Source organism: Prionailurus viverrinus, chromosome B4 (genome assembly GCF_022837055.1).
Source record: "Prionailurus viverrinus isolate Anna chromosome B4, UM_Priviv_1.0, whole genome shotgun sequence".
NCBI lineage: Eukaryota > Metazoa > Chordata > Mammalia > Carnivora > Felidae > Prionailurus > Prionailurus viverrinus.
In genome coordinates, this window is record NC_062567.1 from 46,149,809 (window position 1) to 46,167,686 (window position 17,878).

The window sequence follows — 17,878 nt, forward strand, 5'->3', positions numbered from 1 at the left end:
AAAACCTGGAGCCTGTTTTAGATCCTGTGTTTCCCTCTCTTTCTGCCCCTCCTCCGCTTGCACTCTGTCTCTCTCTCAAAAATAAAATAAACGTCAAAAAATTAAAAAAAATATTTCATATGTTGGCATCTTTAAAATGTATTATTCATTGCTGACTTTATATTCTATATGTTATTGGTGTCCTTAGAGTAATACTTGGAAAATTTCTACACCAGTTACTTAAGTATTACCTCTGTTGTCGTTCCTAGCAAAAACAAAAAAATTTAAATTCTACCTTCTTTATATTCTATTAAGAAAAGAGTATACTAAGGGGCTCCTGGGTGGCTCAGTAGGTTAAACGTCTGACTCTTGGTTTCAGCTCAGGTCATGATCTCATGTCTTGTGAGTTTGATCCCTGCATTGGGATCAAGAGCCTACTTGGGATGCTCTTTCTCCCTCTATCTCTGCTCATGTTCTATCTCTCTCTCAAAATGAATAAAATAAACATTAAACAATTTTTTTTTAAAGAAAAGAAGTAAAGGGAATGCAACCCTCGTGGTAAGAGAAGCTTTGTGATAGGAAGGTACCAGCGCAAGCTTTCAGTCCCATTCATCTGAATGGCCATCCTTCCATTTCCTTTTTCACCTCCTTTTCTTTCTGTTTTGCATATGGGTTGGCCACAATCCTCATTTGTCACCCTCATTTGCAGAGGCTAGAAAACAAGACTGAAGAAGTGAACCTTCTCCAGTGCCATTACTTCTCCCCCATCTCAGTTCTCCACATTTACCCACGCTGAATTTTTTTTCAAGAGTGAAACTAAGGGGAAATAAATGAAAGCTAAAACTGAAAAGTAAAAATAAAATACAGTAAGATGAAATGGTAAGAATGGCAAATAAGACACTGACTTCTTCTAAATATTTAGTTTATATTTAGAAATAGTTCTATCTAAGGGAAGGTTTGTTTTTGTTGGAAGGAGAGAAAGATGGAAATTGTTTCCTTTTAAAGAAAGATCCTTAGAGACCATCTGGTATAAACTAGTGGAGAGTTTCAAAAACAATTCTTCTTTCTTCTTAATTCACAGATTTTGTCAGGGCACCTTTTTAAAAAGGGAAAGTCATCCAAAGGCATTTTCTCTAAATTAGAGTTATAGGCTGGAGGTTTTCCAGTTAGAATTATAGACTAGAGGCTTTCTTTATCAAAGCCAGCTCTATAAAGGAACAACTGAAATTTTATCAAACAATTAACAGATGGAAAGTTTAAAGAAGTAGTGAACAAAGCAGACACTGGGACCTCTACTTGCACTAAATCAGAGACAGTCATCCGCAGCTCTCCAAGTGGCGCCCATGAAATCTTACCTATCTACGTGGAGATTAGGAGTTGGCTTAAAAGCCACAGCAGCTTCCCCTTGGTCCAGATGGGGCACTCTTGTGTACATGTTATTGAATGCATACCCATCAGGTGGAGGATACTCTGATACACTGGACTGCTGAAAGACAGAGAAACAGAGATTAAAGAATTGCTAAGACTATTTGAATGACCACTGACGTCAGTGAACAAAACCCTCCACTATAATATGATCAGTTTCATTTTCAAGTGATTGACCATTACTAACAAATTATGAAGTGGGGTTGGTACATTTTTTTTTATCAAAGACCTATTTATAACAGGAAAAGTCATTAGTACAAAAGCTATATGTTAACTCTGAAAATAGCCGGGTATGCAAGTAATACATTCTTTCCTTAGGAATTCCATTGAAGGTGATTTTGGTATTAGATAGATGTTAACAATTTATATAAAATGAAATTGGTTTAAAAACAAGAATAAAACTCTTCCCCCTTGCTCTCTAAGTTTAAGGAACAGACCTTTACTAGTCAAACAAAGTAAATGTCACATGGAAATCATCTAAACTCTGTGTATTAAAATTATACCACCCTCTCATTTTTTTAAATGTACACAGTCCCTATTTTTTTTAAATGGCAGCACTATTACCAGATTTACTACTGAGGAAAATACAGAAAGGCAGAAACATACAGATCTTGAGAGTCAGTAGTCCAGGGTAAGATAATGATGGGAGTAATTTCTTTTTATGTTTAACACAATTCTGACATGAGCCTACTAGGTGCTACCAGGAGGGGGAGCTGAGGTCTGTGGGTCCCAAGGAGCACCATAGTTTTAAAGCTATGAGGAAAAAACAAAGAAAACAAAGACCAAAAAAAAAAAAAAGTACGTAAAGATTTTTAACTGTTTCTTTATGTGAAATGAGTATGGGACACATACAATAGACCCTGAAGCAATGGAAGTCCTTGGCTATTGAAAGTGTTTGTGAACTCACTGGGGCAGAATATTTGAAACTGGAAATGTCTTAGAAAAGTGTTAGATACATGTTTACTACAGTTCATTCTAATGACAGAGTTAGTTGGAGTATGGATAAACACAGTGTGGGTAGGGTTTCTTCAGTGGACAAGTGTAGATGTCAAAAAAAACTCACACTATATTACTCCTCTGGAATATATTTCACTGGAATACACTGCACTTAACACACAAAGAAAAAATTCTCACCATTTAAATACCTTAGCTTAAATCATCATCAAGACGAAAAGGCAACTTACAAACTCAGAGAAAACATTTGCAAATCATGTATCTGATAAAGACTTAAAATCCAAAATATATAAAGAACTCATAGCTCAAGAGCAAAAACAAAAACAAAAAAACCCAACCAACCAACCAAACACAAACAAACAAAAACCCAGTCCAAATAAAAAATGGGTAGAGCAACTGAACAGACATCCTTCCAGACATCCTTTGGCATACAAATGGCCAAAAGGTACATGAAAAGGTGCTCAACATCTCTAATCATCCAGGAAATGTAAATCAAAATCATAATGACATGTCACCTCACACCTGTTACGGTGAGTATCATCAAAAAGACGAGATAACAAGTACTGGTGAGGATGTGGAAAAAAAAGGAAATCCCTGTACACTATTGGTGGGAATGTAAATTGGGGCAGCTGCTATGAAAAACAGTATGGAGGTTCCTCAAAAAATGAGAAATGTTCAGTAGTTTCACTACTGGGTATAATACTAAAGGAAATGAAATTAGGAACTTGAAGAGATATCTGCATCACCATGTTCACTGCAGCATTGTTCACAACAGGGAAGCAACCTAAATGCCCATTAACAGATGAATGGATAATGTGGTATAAATATACAATGGAGTATTATTCAGCCATGAGAATAATGCTGTGTGTAACAACATGGATGGACTTTGAAAGCATTCTGCTAAGTGAAATAAGCCAAACAGAAAAAGACAAATACGACACGATAGCACTTATATGTGAAATTTACACAAAGAAAAACCAAAGTCAAATTCATGGAAACAGAGTAGAAAAGTGGGTACCAAGGGCTGGGGGAAATAGGAAGAATTTGGTAAAAGGGCAGAAACTTACAGCTATAAATGAGTGAAGTCTGAAGATATAATGTAATGGTGAATATAGCTGAGAACACTATAGTGTATAATTGAAATTTTCTAAGAGAGTAGAACTTAAATGTTCCCCCAAAAGAAAAAAAAAAGATCAATATGTGAGGTGATAGATGTGTCAATGTGTTAATTAACTAGACAGGGGGGTCCTTTCACAATGTGTATCAAATCACCAGATGAACACCTTAAATATCTTAGGATTTCCAATTATATACCTCAATAAAGCTGAAATTAAAAATAAAATAAATAGCTTAATTAAGTTGGTTTCTCATTTCCCTGGTTGAGAGCAGAGGCATCAGATGGTTAGGCAGCTTTTTATTAAAGGTTGTTATAAAAGGCGGAGTGCAAGAACCTGGTAGAATCACCCTCACCTTTGGCTAACTTTGAACAGAACAGAGTGAAGTCAGCCAGCATGAGATCACTGGGTCCTAAGAGTGACTGGGAATATTGGGAGGGAGGAGAGAATGATGACAAATGACTAACTGTGATGACTACATACACAGCCTTGTCTAGGGCTGTTGCTGGTTCAGAGGAAGTAAAGAAGTTGAGTATTGCTACCCACATTTGACACCCCACGTCACCTATGCCTTTCGATTCTAAACAAAACCACCAGATCTTGAATCATCCAAGTCTTGTCCTGAGTGCATTTATTTTAGTAGCAATAAAGTATAATAAAGTTTCTCTTCTAGGGATGATTGCATTTTTTATGTATTTTAAATCACCATTACTCGGCCTCTTTTCCAACAAATTCTTAAGGCATCAATTCCCCTAGAACAGCTAGCAGGCGCTTTTCACTTCATTTTTTTAAAACCTCGGAATAAGTACTTAAGCCATAAAATGGTAAATAGTTTACAACAGGAAAATGATAACTCATCATAAGGAAAGATTCTCAATAATTCTTCCTTTAAAATTACTTATTCAGTGAGAGTAGACAACTTTTACACTGGGAGCCCAGAACACATTACTCTCCCTTTAAATACACAAATTGAAAAAGAACTCACAGAAGTGAATTTATGAGGCATGTATTATTAAGTGGATGTATTTTCTTATTTAAGATATAAAGACTGTAAGCTAGAAATTCCTGTGATTTGAAAAGAGTCAGCTGTAACTGTAGCAGCAACATGTATATCATAATTTCCTATTTGATTACATCTTTTTTTCCCTCTAGAAAAGTCACCCTCTATGAGGAAAGAAAATCCACAGTAATGAGGTCTGAACTATAAAATCCTCATCACCATCCATCAGGATGAGGTCTGGAGAGGGATGTGTGCCTGCCAACCAAGGCAAAGGGCTGTGAAGTCATCTTCTTAATCCCTCATTTAGAAGGACAGGCAGTTATAGACTCTACCCTTATTGTGCCAGAGGAGAAAACAATTACATTAGGAAAAAACATATCTTCAAAGCAGTACATGTGCTTTTTTAAAGTTTTGGAATTTAATTAATCTTCTATAATATTATGGTTATTGTTCAAGGGAATGATTTTTTAAAAATTTAATTTATATAAGTGTTTTTCCTTAAACGTGAAGATTTACTCTAGTTTGCTAATCATTCCTTCCTATCATGTTTGCTATGAATACCCACAGCAGTCTGAGAAAATTTATCTACGGAATTAAATAAAGGAAACAAACAGGACCTCAAGGGGGATCTAGTCATCATTTACTGTTTCTTCTCCAAATAGACCTCATTCACCTAATTCCTCAGGTTCTGATCATCCTGTTTGGTTTGCTTCAGCTTTAAGCAATGTTTAATTTTCTGACGGAACAAGAAGAATCACAGAAAAGTCATTTTTAAGAGACGTGAAGGGATAACATAGCCAATTTCAATCCCCCCACTGGCTCCCAAAATAGGTTATTACTCCAAAGCTTACTAAATACTTGAAAGGTACAGTAAATTTTGTGATTCTTCTCAAGGTATGATACTGTTAGAAATGCTCATTTGAGCCTGGGGAATGAATCCAGGAGAAGCTCTGGCCTTCTAGCCAGGCTGAGAGGGCTCCAGGGTTTAGAACTAAATGAAAGGAAGGAAGGGAGGGAAGGAAGGAAGACAGGGAGGGAGGGGGAAGAGGGACAGGAGGGAGGAAAGAGGGGAGGGAGGGACAGAGGAGGAAACAAATGGGACATTTGGGAAAAAGCTGCTTGGGACAGGTTAGGAGACCTAGGTCCAGGGAGCTGTCTTTTTTAAATTTTTATTTAATGTTTACTCATTTTTGAGACAGAGACAGAGTATGAGCAGGGGAGGGGCATAAAGAGAGGGAGACACGGAATCTGAAGCAGGCTCCAGGCTCTGAGCTGTCGGCACAAAGCCCAACGCGGGGCTCGAACTCACTGACAGATCATGACCTGAGCTGAAGTCAGACGCTTAATCGCTTAACAAACTGAGACACCCAGGCGCCCCAGGGAGCTGTCTTAAGGGTATGATAATGGATGAGAAAAATAGAACAAGCCAACAGGCAACAGGGTGATTCCCTGACAAGGAGAGAAACTAGGCACTGAAAAATTGAGACTGGCTCACCAGGGCACTGGCAGGGTGATGGCTGGCAGGCTGTGGAAGAATGATATGGGGGGCGGGGGGGGGGGGGGGCTTGGGCTTCACAGGGAAACAGAGCAACTGTCACAACAACGATAAAAAGCTGAGAGGTAACTAAGGGCAGCAGGACATTTAAGTCATTAGTTCTAGAACAATCTTCAGATCAATAAAACTAGAACTCACTATCAGAATTAGAAGAGAATGCACAGATTACTGCACTTTCTACAAAAAGTGATGTTAAAAACTTTACCTCTGTGGATAATCTTTTTGTCTCTTGTTTGCGCTGATGTTCTGCTACATTTGCCACAGACTCGGCCAGCTGATAAAGATCTTGTTCCATCGGTGCTCCCATGAAGTTCAGCATTGGGGGCTCCCAACCGTTGCGGAACCGTGGTACATATGGTGGAATAAATTGTTCTTTTGGCCACTCTGCTCTGTAGAGGGACATTAAGGCATAAAATTAAGAAATGTATCCATGTTCAAAATTACTTTCAACAAGGTTAGCCACAAAAAAAACAAAAACAGGGGCTCCTGGATGGCTCAGTCGAGCTGGACTTCAGCTCGGGTCATGTCTCTCGGTCTGTGAGTTCGAGCCCCGCATCGGGCTCTGTGCGGAAAGCCCAGAGTCTGGAGCCTGCTTCGGATTCTGTGTCTCCCTCTCTCTCTGCCCCTCCCCAGCCTCTGCTCTGTCTGTCTGTCTCTCTCTCTCAAAAGTAAACATTTTTTCTCTCAAAAACCAACAAAAACAAAGCATACGTAATCTGCCCTCTCTCCACACATAAAGGGAAAAGGAACATGCTTATGCCAGATTGTAATGCCAACAAAATGAAGATTGAATTTTGCTTCACGATCTGTTTTTTTACATTGCCTCCATTCTCCATTCATTCATCTTCGTAACATGGATATAGGTTTTGAAAAACTGGAAAGGGAGTGTGAGGCTAGAAGTGCTGAAAGTATTTAGAACATGAACTTCTCTTGCATCTAAAGTAGTTTCAGATTCTCATCTTTCCCTTCCCTTCCCTCTCATCATCATAACCAACCCTCCTGGTGTCAGACATATCTTTCTAAAAAGAAATAACAGAGAATGTTCTGAATGTTTATGCTTTATAAAGGAATAAGTCCTCTAAATGAAACATTACCAATTTTATAAATTAAATTTATCAGCTAATCAGTGAAATCAAGTTAGGACTAATCTGGAACCGTAATCATTACCCATTCATTATTTAATGACTCTGAGTGAGACTTATTTCTACGAGCTCCTAATCACTCATGAACCACAAAAACACCTGGGACAGAAATTATAGGTTCATTTCTGCTCCACTGTGTTGTTTTATCTCTCACAAGTGAAAGATTAATTCTTCAGGTTATATTTCTACTATGATAAAATGAGCCACTTTATTCAGATTAAGTACCTTCATAATTTTTATCTTTATGAGTTTTTAAATCAGTATATTCTTTTCCTAATACTCTTAACAATTAGGATTTGAAATGACCATCTCTCATGTCAAGAGCTAACAGTGTATTTTCTTTTGATGTAGTTTTTCCAATGGTCATTCATTTTCTCATTGTGAGGTAGGACCCAAAACCAAGAAATTTAAAAATATAGGTTACTTTTGTACTATGAGATCTGATTAATTTAGTAAGTTTCATGTGAAAATATTAAAAGATCCCACTTAGACTTATCAAAAGATCATAACCTACAAATATCTAATGGATTTAAGAAATCTGTTTAACCAAGTTTTTACATAGTATGATATACAAATAGCATGATACATTAATATACAAATAATAAAAATAAATTTAAATAATGCTTTCAATATAAAAGTAACAACTACAGTGCTTTTAAAGAATTTTTTGCTTGGTAAACCATTCAATATGTAAGCCATATTCCAACACAAGCTGTTGCCAAAGTGTAAAATACAAGTGGGAACAGTTTATATGTGTTTCCACAAAAGAAACAGAAGAAAGAAAGTATGAATTGATCCATTACTTTTAGGCTAGTCCATCCAAAAGCATTAGGAAGAAAAGCTTCTAAATGACCACCTGAATGGCTTATTCTAAGTAGTGAGAGCAATAAAATGATTTGGATAAGAAAGGCAAAAATTATTTATTCAATGTCATAAAATGAGAAAGTTTTATACCTTGCTTTGCTCAGAAAAACTTTAACACTGCAATGATAAATGATGCAATGTTAATGATCTGTCTTCCACAATCACTTTATTGACAAGATACAATTTTTAAAATGATCCCCTCCTTCTTTCCACCCAGAGAAGGATCTTGTCTTCCCTGAGCTCAACTACCAGACTGATCTTTCTAAAACACAGATGTGATTATGTCACACTCCTATTCACAAAGCTAGTGGTTCTCTGCAGCCTATACAATCTTCTCCAACTCCATAGCATGGCAGGGGGAGCCCTCATAGCCCACCTGTTCATTTCCATGTGCCTCATTTAACACCATTTTCTCCTCTCCCCCTTTTCCACAAGCACCTGCTACCCAAAGCTTATATGTCAGCTAAACCCATATTCATTCTCCTTTCTCTTGACTTCCTGCTTCATGCCCTCATTTGTGTTTCTCTATTAGAAAAACCCCTTCCCAATTATGTATTCATGGAAATCCTACTCATCCTACTGAGAGGCAGCATAGCAAAATAATTATGGACATCAACTCCAAAGCCAGACTGCCTGAATACAAATGGCAGATCTGCCATTTAAGAGTTATATGGCTTTGAGCAAATTACTTAACCACTCTATGCCTCAGTTTCCTTATCTGTAAAATAGTGACAACAATAGTACTTACGTAAAGTTCATGGAAGACTGCTTAGCAAACCCTATATGTATGGTGTGTACATATATATTACACAATATGTGACTATTATTATATATTGATTTAAATGCCAGCCCTTCTCTGAAAGCTAACTACCCTCCTCTTTAAATCCTCCTCCTGATGGTTCCACCTTGCCAAACAACAGCAGTTTATGTGTCACTCCTGGTACTTAACATGCCTTATATTGCGCATACTTTATATCTTTTCCACTAGACTAGCTTTTGAAGGGTTTAGGCTTTTTCTCTGTAATGCCTGGTCCTTCATAAGTAGAAGGCTAAAAGTATGTCTCATTAGATTCATGTAATAACAAAGAACAATACTTAAAGTATTATAGGTATTAAACTCATACACTTACCTGGCTTTCATCCAAGTTTCTCCCAGTGACACCCAAAGCTGCCTTTCATCAGCGTTGACAGTATAATTTAAGAAATCAATTGTGTCCTTAGTCAACAGGGGGCTGAGTACTGAACTGGCTAGTTCAGGACCTCCTGTTGCCTGCACCACCTAAAATGACAATAAATCATTTTTTAGCAAGAACATGATGATCACTTGTATATTTTCAAAATATGTAAAATCTATGCCCCAAACAAGCACTGTTTTCATATACTCAAATTTTGACGTTGTGCAGTGTACTACTGAATGAAAAACAGTTTGTTAAGTCAACTGCCCAGGCTAATAGTGCCTAATAATCTAGAATGAAAAGTTAATAGTTTAACGGCTTTCACAGGATCTGTCTATTGGCTGCACAGGACTGTGTTTTCCCTGGAAAACACTAATGGCTATCCAGAGAATTCTAAGGTTTAACTATCTGCTTTTTGCTTTAAAAAAAAAAAAGTACATGTATCTTTCCTGGCAAATCTATTACGCCCAACTTGAAAAATACGGTTCTATAAAGGAATACTCTAGAGAGAAATAAGTCTCACGTTAACAGCCTATGGTTGTGCCTATAAAGACATACAAAAATAAAAGGATCCGGAGAGAAAAGTGAGAGAAGAATGAGAACTGGTACTCTGAATCTATGACAGCTTTTCCCAGAATCTAATTCTAGGAAACTGTCCTGATTTAAAATGGATAATTTAATGACTAGCAGAAACAAATAAACAGGTGCAACTCTCTGATAAACAAAATGATGATAAGTGTATGTCTGGAAACTGCTCCAAATTGACTTCTCAGAGGCTATTTCCTGGCTAAAGAATGGTAGTTATCTCCTAGAGCAGAAACCAGAGCCCTTTTATAAAAATTTCACTTTCCCAGAGATATGGCACAAGTAAAAAGGGATTTTTTTTGAATGGCTTCAGACCAAGAGTCAGTTTCTCCCCAGTCATCCAAGTGCCCTGAGCATGCCAATCTATCGTATACCTCTGTGTATCTGCACATGTTTCTTCCCAGTTCCCCATGAGGCCCTTCGTTCATCACTCAGAACTCTACTCCAGTACCACCTCTTCCAGGAAGCCCTTCTTAACCCACAGCATAGCTCTGAGGCACCTCACTGTCCCCAAAACAATTTATATGTATTAGCAACATATTACATTTTAACTTATGGCTTATTCTTCAGTTTTCCCTCCCGTGAGGACTAGGACCAAGTGAACTGCAGAAAACACAGTGTTGGAGGGATGAATGAGAATCAGTGAAAGACCAAAGATAAGGAGGGACATTGGCTCTTACTTGAGAACAAAACCCACCCTGACTGTTTGGCATGTAATTTTCTTACTTCCAAGCCCTATAAGCACTTCTAGTAAATAAATGTGTAGGGATGATTAAGAAGGAAAAGTTAAGGAGTAAAATCTAAGAGTAAAGGAATTTTTAAATCTTTGGTTTCACAGAGGGAGGAGGGAATGAAACAAAAGAAATGTAAATAAAAAGCTGCAAGACATAGTTCCCTCTGGAGAAAGGATGTCAGGCAGGTTTGCATGTATGTGTGCTGTAGGTAAGCTTGTGTGCAGATGCTGGGGGCAGGCAGCAGGTTTTTCAAGGTTTAAAGCCATTCAATTTTGTGTGGCTGGAAGTAGGCTCTTTATGAACGTTCCTTCCCAAGTTTCTTATCCAAGTAATACACCTGGATCTCTGTAGGCAGAACATTAAAAGAGCAACAGACATATTTTGATCAGAGACACCATTAATAACGAGCCATTTTTGATGAAAAACGAAGATAAAATACATCATATTTTCAGATACATAGCCTGATCGCAAAGGCTAATTTCTACACGTTAGGGAAACCAGTCCTATTATCTTATAGTTCTCTATGTAATGACTACGCAGTTACTTACAATGTGTGAAAGAGTTTGAAAGAATGAGAAGGTGGCAAAAAACTGCTCTATAACCAACACTTCCTAATACGCAAACTAAGACAGTATCAAATGTGTTAAAGAATAAGGAATATAGGGGCACCTGGGTGGTTCAGTAGGTTAAGCGTTCGATTCTTGATTTTGGCTCAGATCATGACCTCGCAGTTTGTGAGTTTGAGCCTGGTGTCAGGATCTGCACTAATAGTGCCTGGGATTCTCTGTGTCCCTCTCTCTCTGCCCCTCCCCAACTCATACAAGTGTGCATGCACCCCCCCCACACACACACACACTCTCTGTCTCTCAAAAATAAATAAATATTTTTAAAAAGGAGTGAGGAATATAAATTTTGTTAATGAGCTAGTCTGGGCTTCTTTGCATGTGAATGGCCTTGATCTAATTTTTAAAAGAGCTTATATAGCAAGAATTATTCAATAATAACTAGACAAGTAGAAATTTGATGTTCTATATATAGCAACAACATATGGGAGCATTCATAAATTATTAATGTAGCCTTGGACTCTCATCTTCTAATCTTTTATTGCCCAGTTCTGACATTTATGCTGATAATGTTACTTTCCTATGTTTGTAAAGCAATATTCATTTCATATGCTACTTCAGGTCTTGTCTAGTTGCCCTTGAGGAAAGGAGAAGATTTATTATTCCTTTTTGTAACTTGGATTTTGTTTTTCTCATTTTTTTTTCTGATAATCAAGTAAAAGCTATGAAAAATGCATTTGAATTTGCTCCATTTTTGATAAATATTAAAGAACTCAAACCATAATGTCCATATGCCCTAAACCAAAATTAAGCTTATTGGCTTCATATAGTTCTTACTCTTTAAAAAACAGCCATAGAAATAATAACACCAAATAATCACACACTACTAACAATTATCATTACTGCTATTGTCATTCTGTTCTCTATTGTCTGCCCTTCTGACAGGGAAAGCCATTCACAACCACTCCACCTGTGCTTGCCTTAGCCCAGAAAACAGGAAACTTTGTCCTCCTGGAAGTATTTAAAACAGATTCTGCCTTCTTCTTACTCCTTGCTCACTTGTCCTCCCACAAAATGGGAATGACCTAGCTAATTGGTGGAATTGTAGAAAAGAGTGATTTGTAGCCCAGTCTCTTTTCATATCTGTCTGTATGTGGGGCCAACAACTGTTCTGCCTGCTTTCTGTCGCCATGCTTTTCCTAAGCCCCAGCACTTTTTTTGTGTACTCTTAAATATTCCAGTGAATTCTCCTAGCTGTCCTGTAGGACAAGACGGTTCTACATAAAGTCAGCTTGGAACAATTGCTATTACAATATTTGCAAGTATAAGAAATATAAAATAGGAAGGGAAGTATACTATCATACCATATAAGGAAAGAACATACCTGGATACTGAAAATTCAGAAAATGAAGATGTGTATCTTGGATCCTGGCCTATGACACAAGGGTATATAACCTTTTGCTGGATAAGCTCATAGGAAAGTCCAACTCCTCTACAAAGGGAATTGTTTCCAACACACCCTTCTTTTTAGCTTCAAAAATTATACCTTATGTGAGGGGGGTGGCCTGGGTGGCTCAGTCGGTTAAGCTTCTGACTTCAGCTCAGGTCATGATCTCATGGTCTGTGAGTTCAGGCCCCGTGTCAGGCTCTGTGCTAACAGCTCAGAGCCTGGAGCCTGCTTCGGATTCTGTGTCTCCCTCTTTCTCTACCCCTCCTCCACTCTCACTCTGTCTCTCTCTCTCTCAAAAATAAATAAACATTAACAAAATTTTTTTTTAATTATGCCTTATATAAAAATATACCTGTATGAGAAGGGAGTTTTCTGGGGAGAAAAAAATTGTACTACCTGCCTGTCACTCTACCTGACATATAGTGGGCAATGCAAGGACTACTAATTGTTCCCTAGTGTCCACTCTCTTCTCCCATCTAGAAAGAGAAGCCCCTACATTTTAGATGAACCAACACAGATGGAGACTATATTACTCTGGTGTTCGGTGTGGCTATATGAGAACATTCAGGCCAACTGGACAAAGGCAGAAATTATCTGTTTAATTTCAGAGTCACTTCCTTAAAGACAAATCATCTTTCTTTGCCTTTGTACAGCTGTAACAAGAACGTGGAGGTAAAATCAGCTTCCACCACACAGATATCTGACACGGTTGTTCAATTCTTCCTCTTGGAAACATTTTCTTCATTTGGCTTCCAGAACACCGTCATATTCTTATTTTTCTTTTCCCGACTTAACTGCTTTTTCTCAAATCTTTGTTGGCTCTTTCCATTCTCCTCACACTGAAACTGCACAGGGATCCACCAGTCCTTACTCCTCTTCTTTATTTGTAACTACTACCTTGGTAGTAGTCTCTGTCTTACCTATTGTTTTCTACATCTTGGTTAATAATTAGGCCATCTCTTCACTCATAGGCCAAACTTTGGAGATACGCTTGGCTGTTGCACAGCATGTCCTATCTACCAGAAAGTGTTGCTTCTATGGTTTACACCCAGAATCGGGCTTCTTACGATCTCTAATGCTACTTGATCCAAACACCGTCATCTCCAATCTGGATTATTCTAATAACCATTCCAGTCTCTTCTTCCGCCAGATCTCCAAGTATTACAGCCAGAAGAATCCTTTTGGCGAAAACCTTCCAAAGTGTACAAGATTTCACAATCACCTACAAGGACCAACAAAATATGACCTTCTGTTTCTTTGCTAACCTCATTTCCAATTAAGATCTCCCTCATTCTATGTCAGTCACAATACTTATTTATTCCAAGAGCATAATTTGCAATTACCACCCCAGAGCATTTACAATAGCTGCTCTCTACCTGGAATTCTCTTCTTTCAGAAATCCACATGACTCATTCCTCACTTCATTTGCTCAAATGACACCTTCTCACCTTAACCAACCCTATTCAGAAAGGGTATTACTCCAGCTCACACACTCACGTGCGCACTTGCATGAGCACGCACCTGAAATGCTCCCTGTTCTCTGTCCCTACTGCATTTTTTTCAAGTAACACTTATTTTTAGCAAAATGCATTATTTATGCATGTATTTAGATTAACAATTGCCCCTCCATACTACAATATACGTTCCAAGAGGGTAAAAATTTATGTCTGTTTTGTTCCTGATAAGCTACGAATAATACAAAGCACACAGCAGGCTCTCAATATTTGTGAATACTTAAATACATGAGCAAAACCTTCCATCCAGTACCAGCGCCTCCTCATGTCTAGCCTATTTTGGGAGAAAGAGAAAAGCTTTTATATTATTATAGCCATTTCTATTTCTATTATATACTAGTATACATTGCAACACCAGCATCCGATAAATCTTTCTTTTCATTTCCCTAGCGCTGTCACAGACATCAGTTTCCTCAACGGTAAAATAAGGTGTTTGAACTAGATGATTTCTAAGGTTCTTTCAAACTCTCAAATTGCACATTCTTGATATGTGCATAGATGCCAAGGGAAATAGTATCCATGCAAGGTGATGAAGAAAAACTGTCTAGGTAACTCCAGCCAGGCACATGGGGTTGAAAAACGTACTAAGAGTAATTCCTTTCTTATATTAACAAAGCCTTACCATATTTAATGGAGTAAATAAAAAATGAACCAAATCTGCAGCACTCGGATTCTGGATATGAGACTTCAGTTTGGCCTGTAGCATTAAGAAACCAGACAAACAGATTACTATGATGTAATCAAGCAAAAAAACAGACACTCATGAAGGTCCAACACAGACTCAGAGGAAGAGTTCTTTACTACTACTTTCACTTTTAGTGTATTAATCAGCCTAGGTAAGTCAGATTAGGGGAATTTAGTTTTTAAAAAGTTAGGAATCATTCCTTTTTGATAATTCGCTTAGATACATAGGTTTTACTAGCTATTGTCCTAATTAAAGAAAAATCAAGACACACATACCAAAAAACCCACAGGAAAAAGCTTATCTCTTAATTTAATCAATAACATCCTGGCTAGGCTTTGATTTCTTTCATTTGTTTCTTTTAGTTATATATAAATAAATTTCACCTACCAGAAGGTTAAATCCATGTTTAAACTTTTGTAAACAGTCAATAAATTCATCAGGAGGAGGAGGTTTTGCCCGCAGAGTTAAAACGCCTTCTAAAAGAAATAAATGGGAAGAGGGACAGATCAAAGCAAAGTTCTAAGAAAATACATTAAATGAAAAAGTAGAACACATTTGCGTCTATAAAATTTGATGATCATACCAGATACCACGCTGTGTAGCTACTCTACCACATGTCATAGACTAACTGCAACAAACTAAGATGGTCCGACATTTGAAACAGATTCTTCTATCCTTAGGCACTACCAATTACTCATCAATTCCATAAACGTATACTGTAGCCTTTTTATGTCCCAGTTACTGTGCTTATCATTGCAAAGACTATAAAAATGTATAAGTTATGGGGCCTCCAGGGGGCTCAGTGGTTAAGCATCTGACTCTTGATTTTGGTTCCGGTCGATTTCACGGTCATGAGACTGAGCCCCTCCCTCATCAGGCTCTGTACTGAGCATGGAGCCTGGTTAGGATTCTCTCTCCCTCAGCCCCTCTCCCCACTGCTCTCTCTCAAAATAAATAAATAAACATTTTTTTTTTAAATGTGTAAGTTATAGGCCCCACTCTGTAGGGCCTTAAAATCTAATGGAAGACATGAATCAGATAAGTAACAAAGATACACCAATGAAGTACTATAGAAAGAGACTACACCTGGTTGGGAGTTGGGAGGATGTACACCTAAAAGATGTTTCACAGGGAAAGTAGCCTTTAAGATGAGATTTGGAAAGTCTGTTACATGGCAATTTGGTAAGAAAATGTCATGGTTGGATAAACACAGCATAAGTAAAAAACATGAAAAAAGGAAATCGTATGTACATGAAACAACAAACTAAAACAAAGAAACACGAGGATAGAAAAGTAGATCAAGGTTAGATTGTGGGTGACCTTGTCTGCCAAGGGGAGGAGTAGACTTAACTCAACAGAACATGGAATTAACATGCTTTTCAGAAGAACAAAGTGACCGCCTTAGAGCTTTAAGACAACTGTCCTCCCAGAATAAAAAACTGGAGGCTTGAAGACTACTTAGAGAGCTGGGTAAAAATGATCACAGTTTGAAGCAGACACTAGTTATGCAAATGAAAATGAAAACAACTGGATATAAAACACAGTGAAGGAGCATGTGGATTGCTCAACCGGTTAGGCATCGACTCTTGATTTTGGCTCAGGTCATGATCTCATGTTTGTGAGATCGAGGCGCATGTCAGGCTCGCCGTTGAGCATGGAGCCTGCTTAGGATTCTCTCTCTGTCCCTCTGCCCCTCTCCCCTGTTCACACACTCTCTCTCCCAAAAAGAAAAAAAACAAAAACAAAGGAACAAAAAAAACCCCAACACATTGAAAAAATAATATTGATGTTGGCTGTAAGCTAGAGAATGAAATCATACAAGAATCTGTGGTCTAGAATCTGGGTGACCAAAAGGATAGAACACCCTTCATAAAGAATACAGCAGGAATAAGAGGTGTGAGACATAAGGAAGCAATAATACTTAATCTCAGAATATAAGGAAGTGACGTATATATCCAGATATACACATCTGGAAGACAAGTCTACAGGTCACATGCTTATGATATAGACATGAGCTACAGAAACACTGGAAAGTCATGTGTCATGAAAGGGATATTTATTTACTATTCTTTTATGTATTTCATTATGTTCTACAATTGCAAGCTTATATATTTTGAAGCCATTTTAAATAGCTAACTACAGCATACTCAAAAACTGCTTGTAGGGGCGCCTGGGTGGCGCAGTCGGTTAAGCGTCCGACTTCAGCCAGGTCACGATCTCGCGGTCCGTGAGTTCGAGCCCCGCATCGGGCTCTGGGCTGATGGCTCAGAGCCTGGAGCCTGTTTCTGATTCTGTGTCTCCCTCTCTCTCTCTGCCCCTCCCCCGTTCATGCTCTGTCTCTCTCTGTCCCAAAAATAAATAAAACGTTGAAAAAAAAAAATTAAAAAAAAAAAAAAAAACTGCTTGTATGTGACCTGAACATATTGTTTGGGAGTTCTGTGATTAAAAAAAAAATCAAATCCACTGACATTTGCAACTATGTTAATGAGAAAAATCAATCCTTCTAACAAAATAATGAGGTTCTATATTTACAATAAAATACATCCAATTATGGGAAGAAAAGAGCTATGACTTTAGCAGACATTAATTTTGCAGTCACTAATTAAAACTATAAACAGATGGTCACCAGCTGCATCTCAGAGTCTCTGTGATTTAGGTGAAGTATCCTAGACTCTTTCCTTACCATAGCCAACTTTGAACCAAAATGGACTTTTCCCTGGGCTCATCTTAGTCTCTGCCTAACTTCCAGGTGCTATCCCAAAATAAAAAAAGGGACCTTGGCCCACTGTCAATGGAGTTTTGCTGAGCAGTTCACAAGGGCAGAAACTCTGCCTAGCACTGGAGTTCTCAAAGGTCTTTAGAAGATTAAGAAAATCCAACTTACCTCCTGGCCCCTTCTTTTTACCTTTCTTAGTCTTCTTCCTTTTAGAAAGCTCAGAAAATGCTTCAGCTGCTTTTTGGAGTTTTGTGATAAAAAATTCAATATCATCCAAAATGTGGTTTAATATTTGCTGGAATTAGAAATTACAGAATGAAATGTAAAACAAAATAAGACAATTTTTTGCCTTGACTTTATACTGTCAGTAAAGGAAAATTAGAAAAAAAAATACCTCCCACGTGCAAATTTTAAGTTTAGCA

The 17,878-nt window shown here is 37.8% G+C and overlaps 1 protein-coding gene across 4 annotated transcripts in view; it reads right to left on the bottom strand.

The window, feature by feature from the left end:
* Positions 1-17,878, bottom strand: part of EPS8 (epidermal growth factor receptor pathway substrate 8) — a 193,140-nt gene that overhangs the window by 26,917 nt on the left and 148,345 nt on the right. For 3 of the 4 annotated variants that reach the window (XM_047866635.1, XM_047866636.1, XM_047866637.1), the window contains 6 exons: positions 17,625-17,751; positions 15,128-15,216; positions 14,678-14,752; positions 9,165-9,313; positions 6,234-6,417; positions 1,335-1,465 (listed from right to left, as the gene is read on the bottom strand). In XM_047866635.1, the coding sequence (XP_047722591.1) occupies positions 1,335-1,465; positions 6,234-6,417; positions 9,165-9,313; positions 14,678-14,752; positions 15,128-15,216; positions 17,625-17,751 (755 nt within the window). The remainder of the gene's footprint in view (positions 1-1,334; positions 1,466-6,233; positions 6,418-9,164; positions 9,314-14,677; positions 14,753-15,127; positions 15,217-17,624; positions 17,752-17,878) is intronic. The other variant, XM_047866638.1, reaches the window with a different exon arrangement.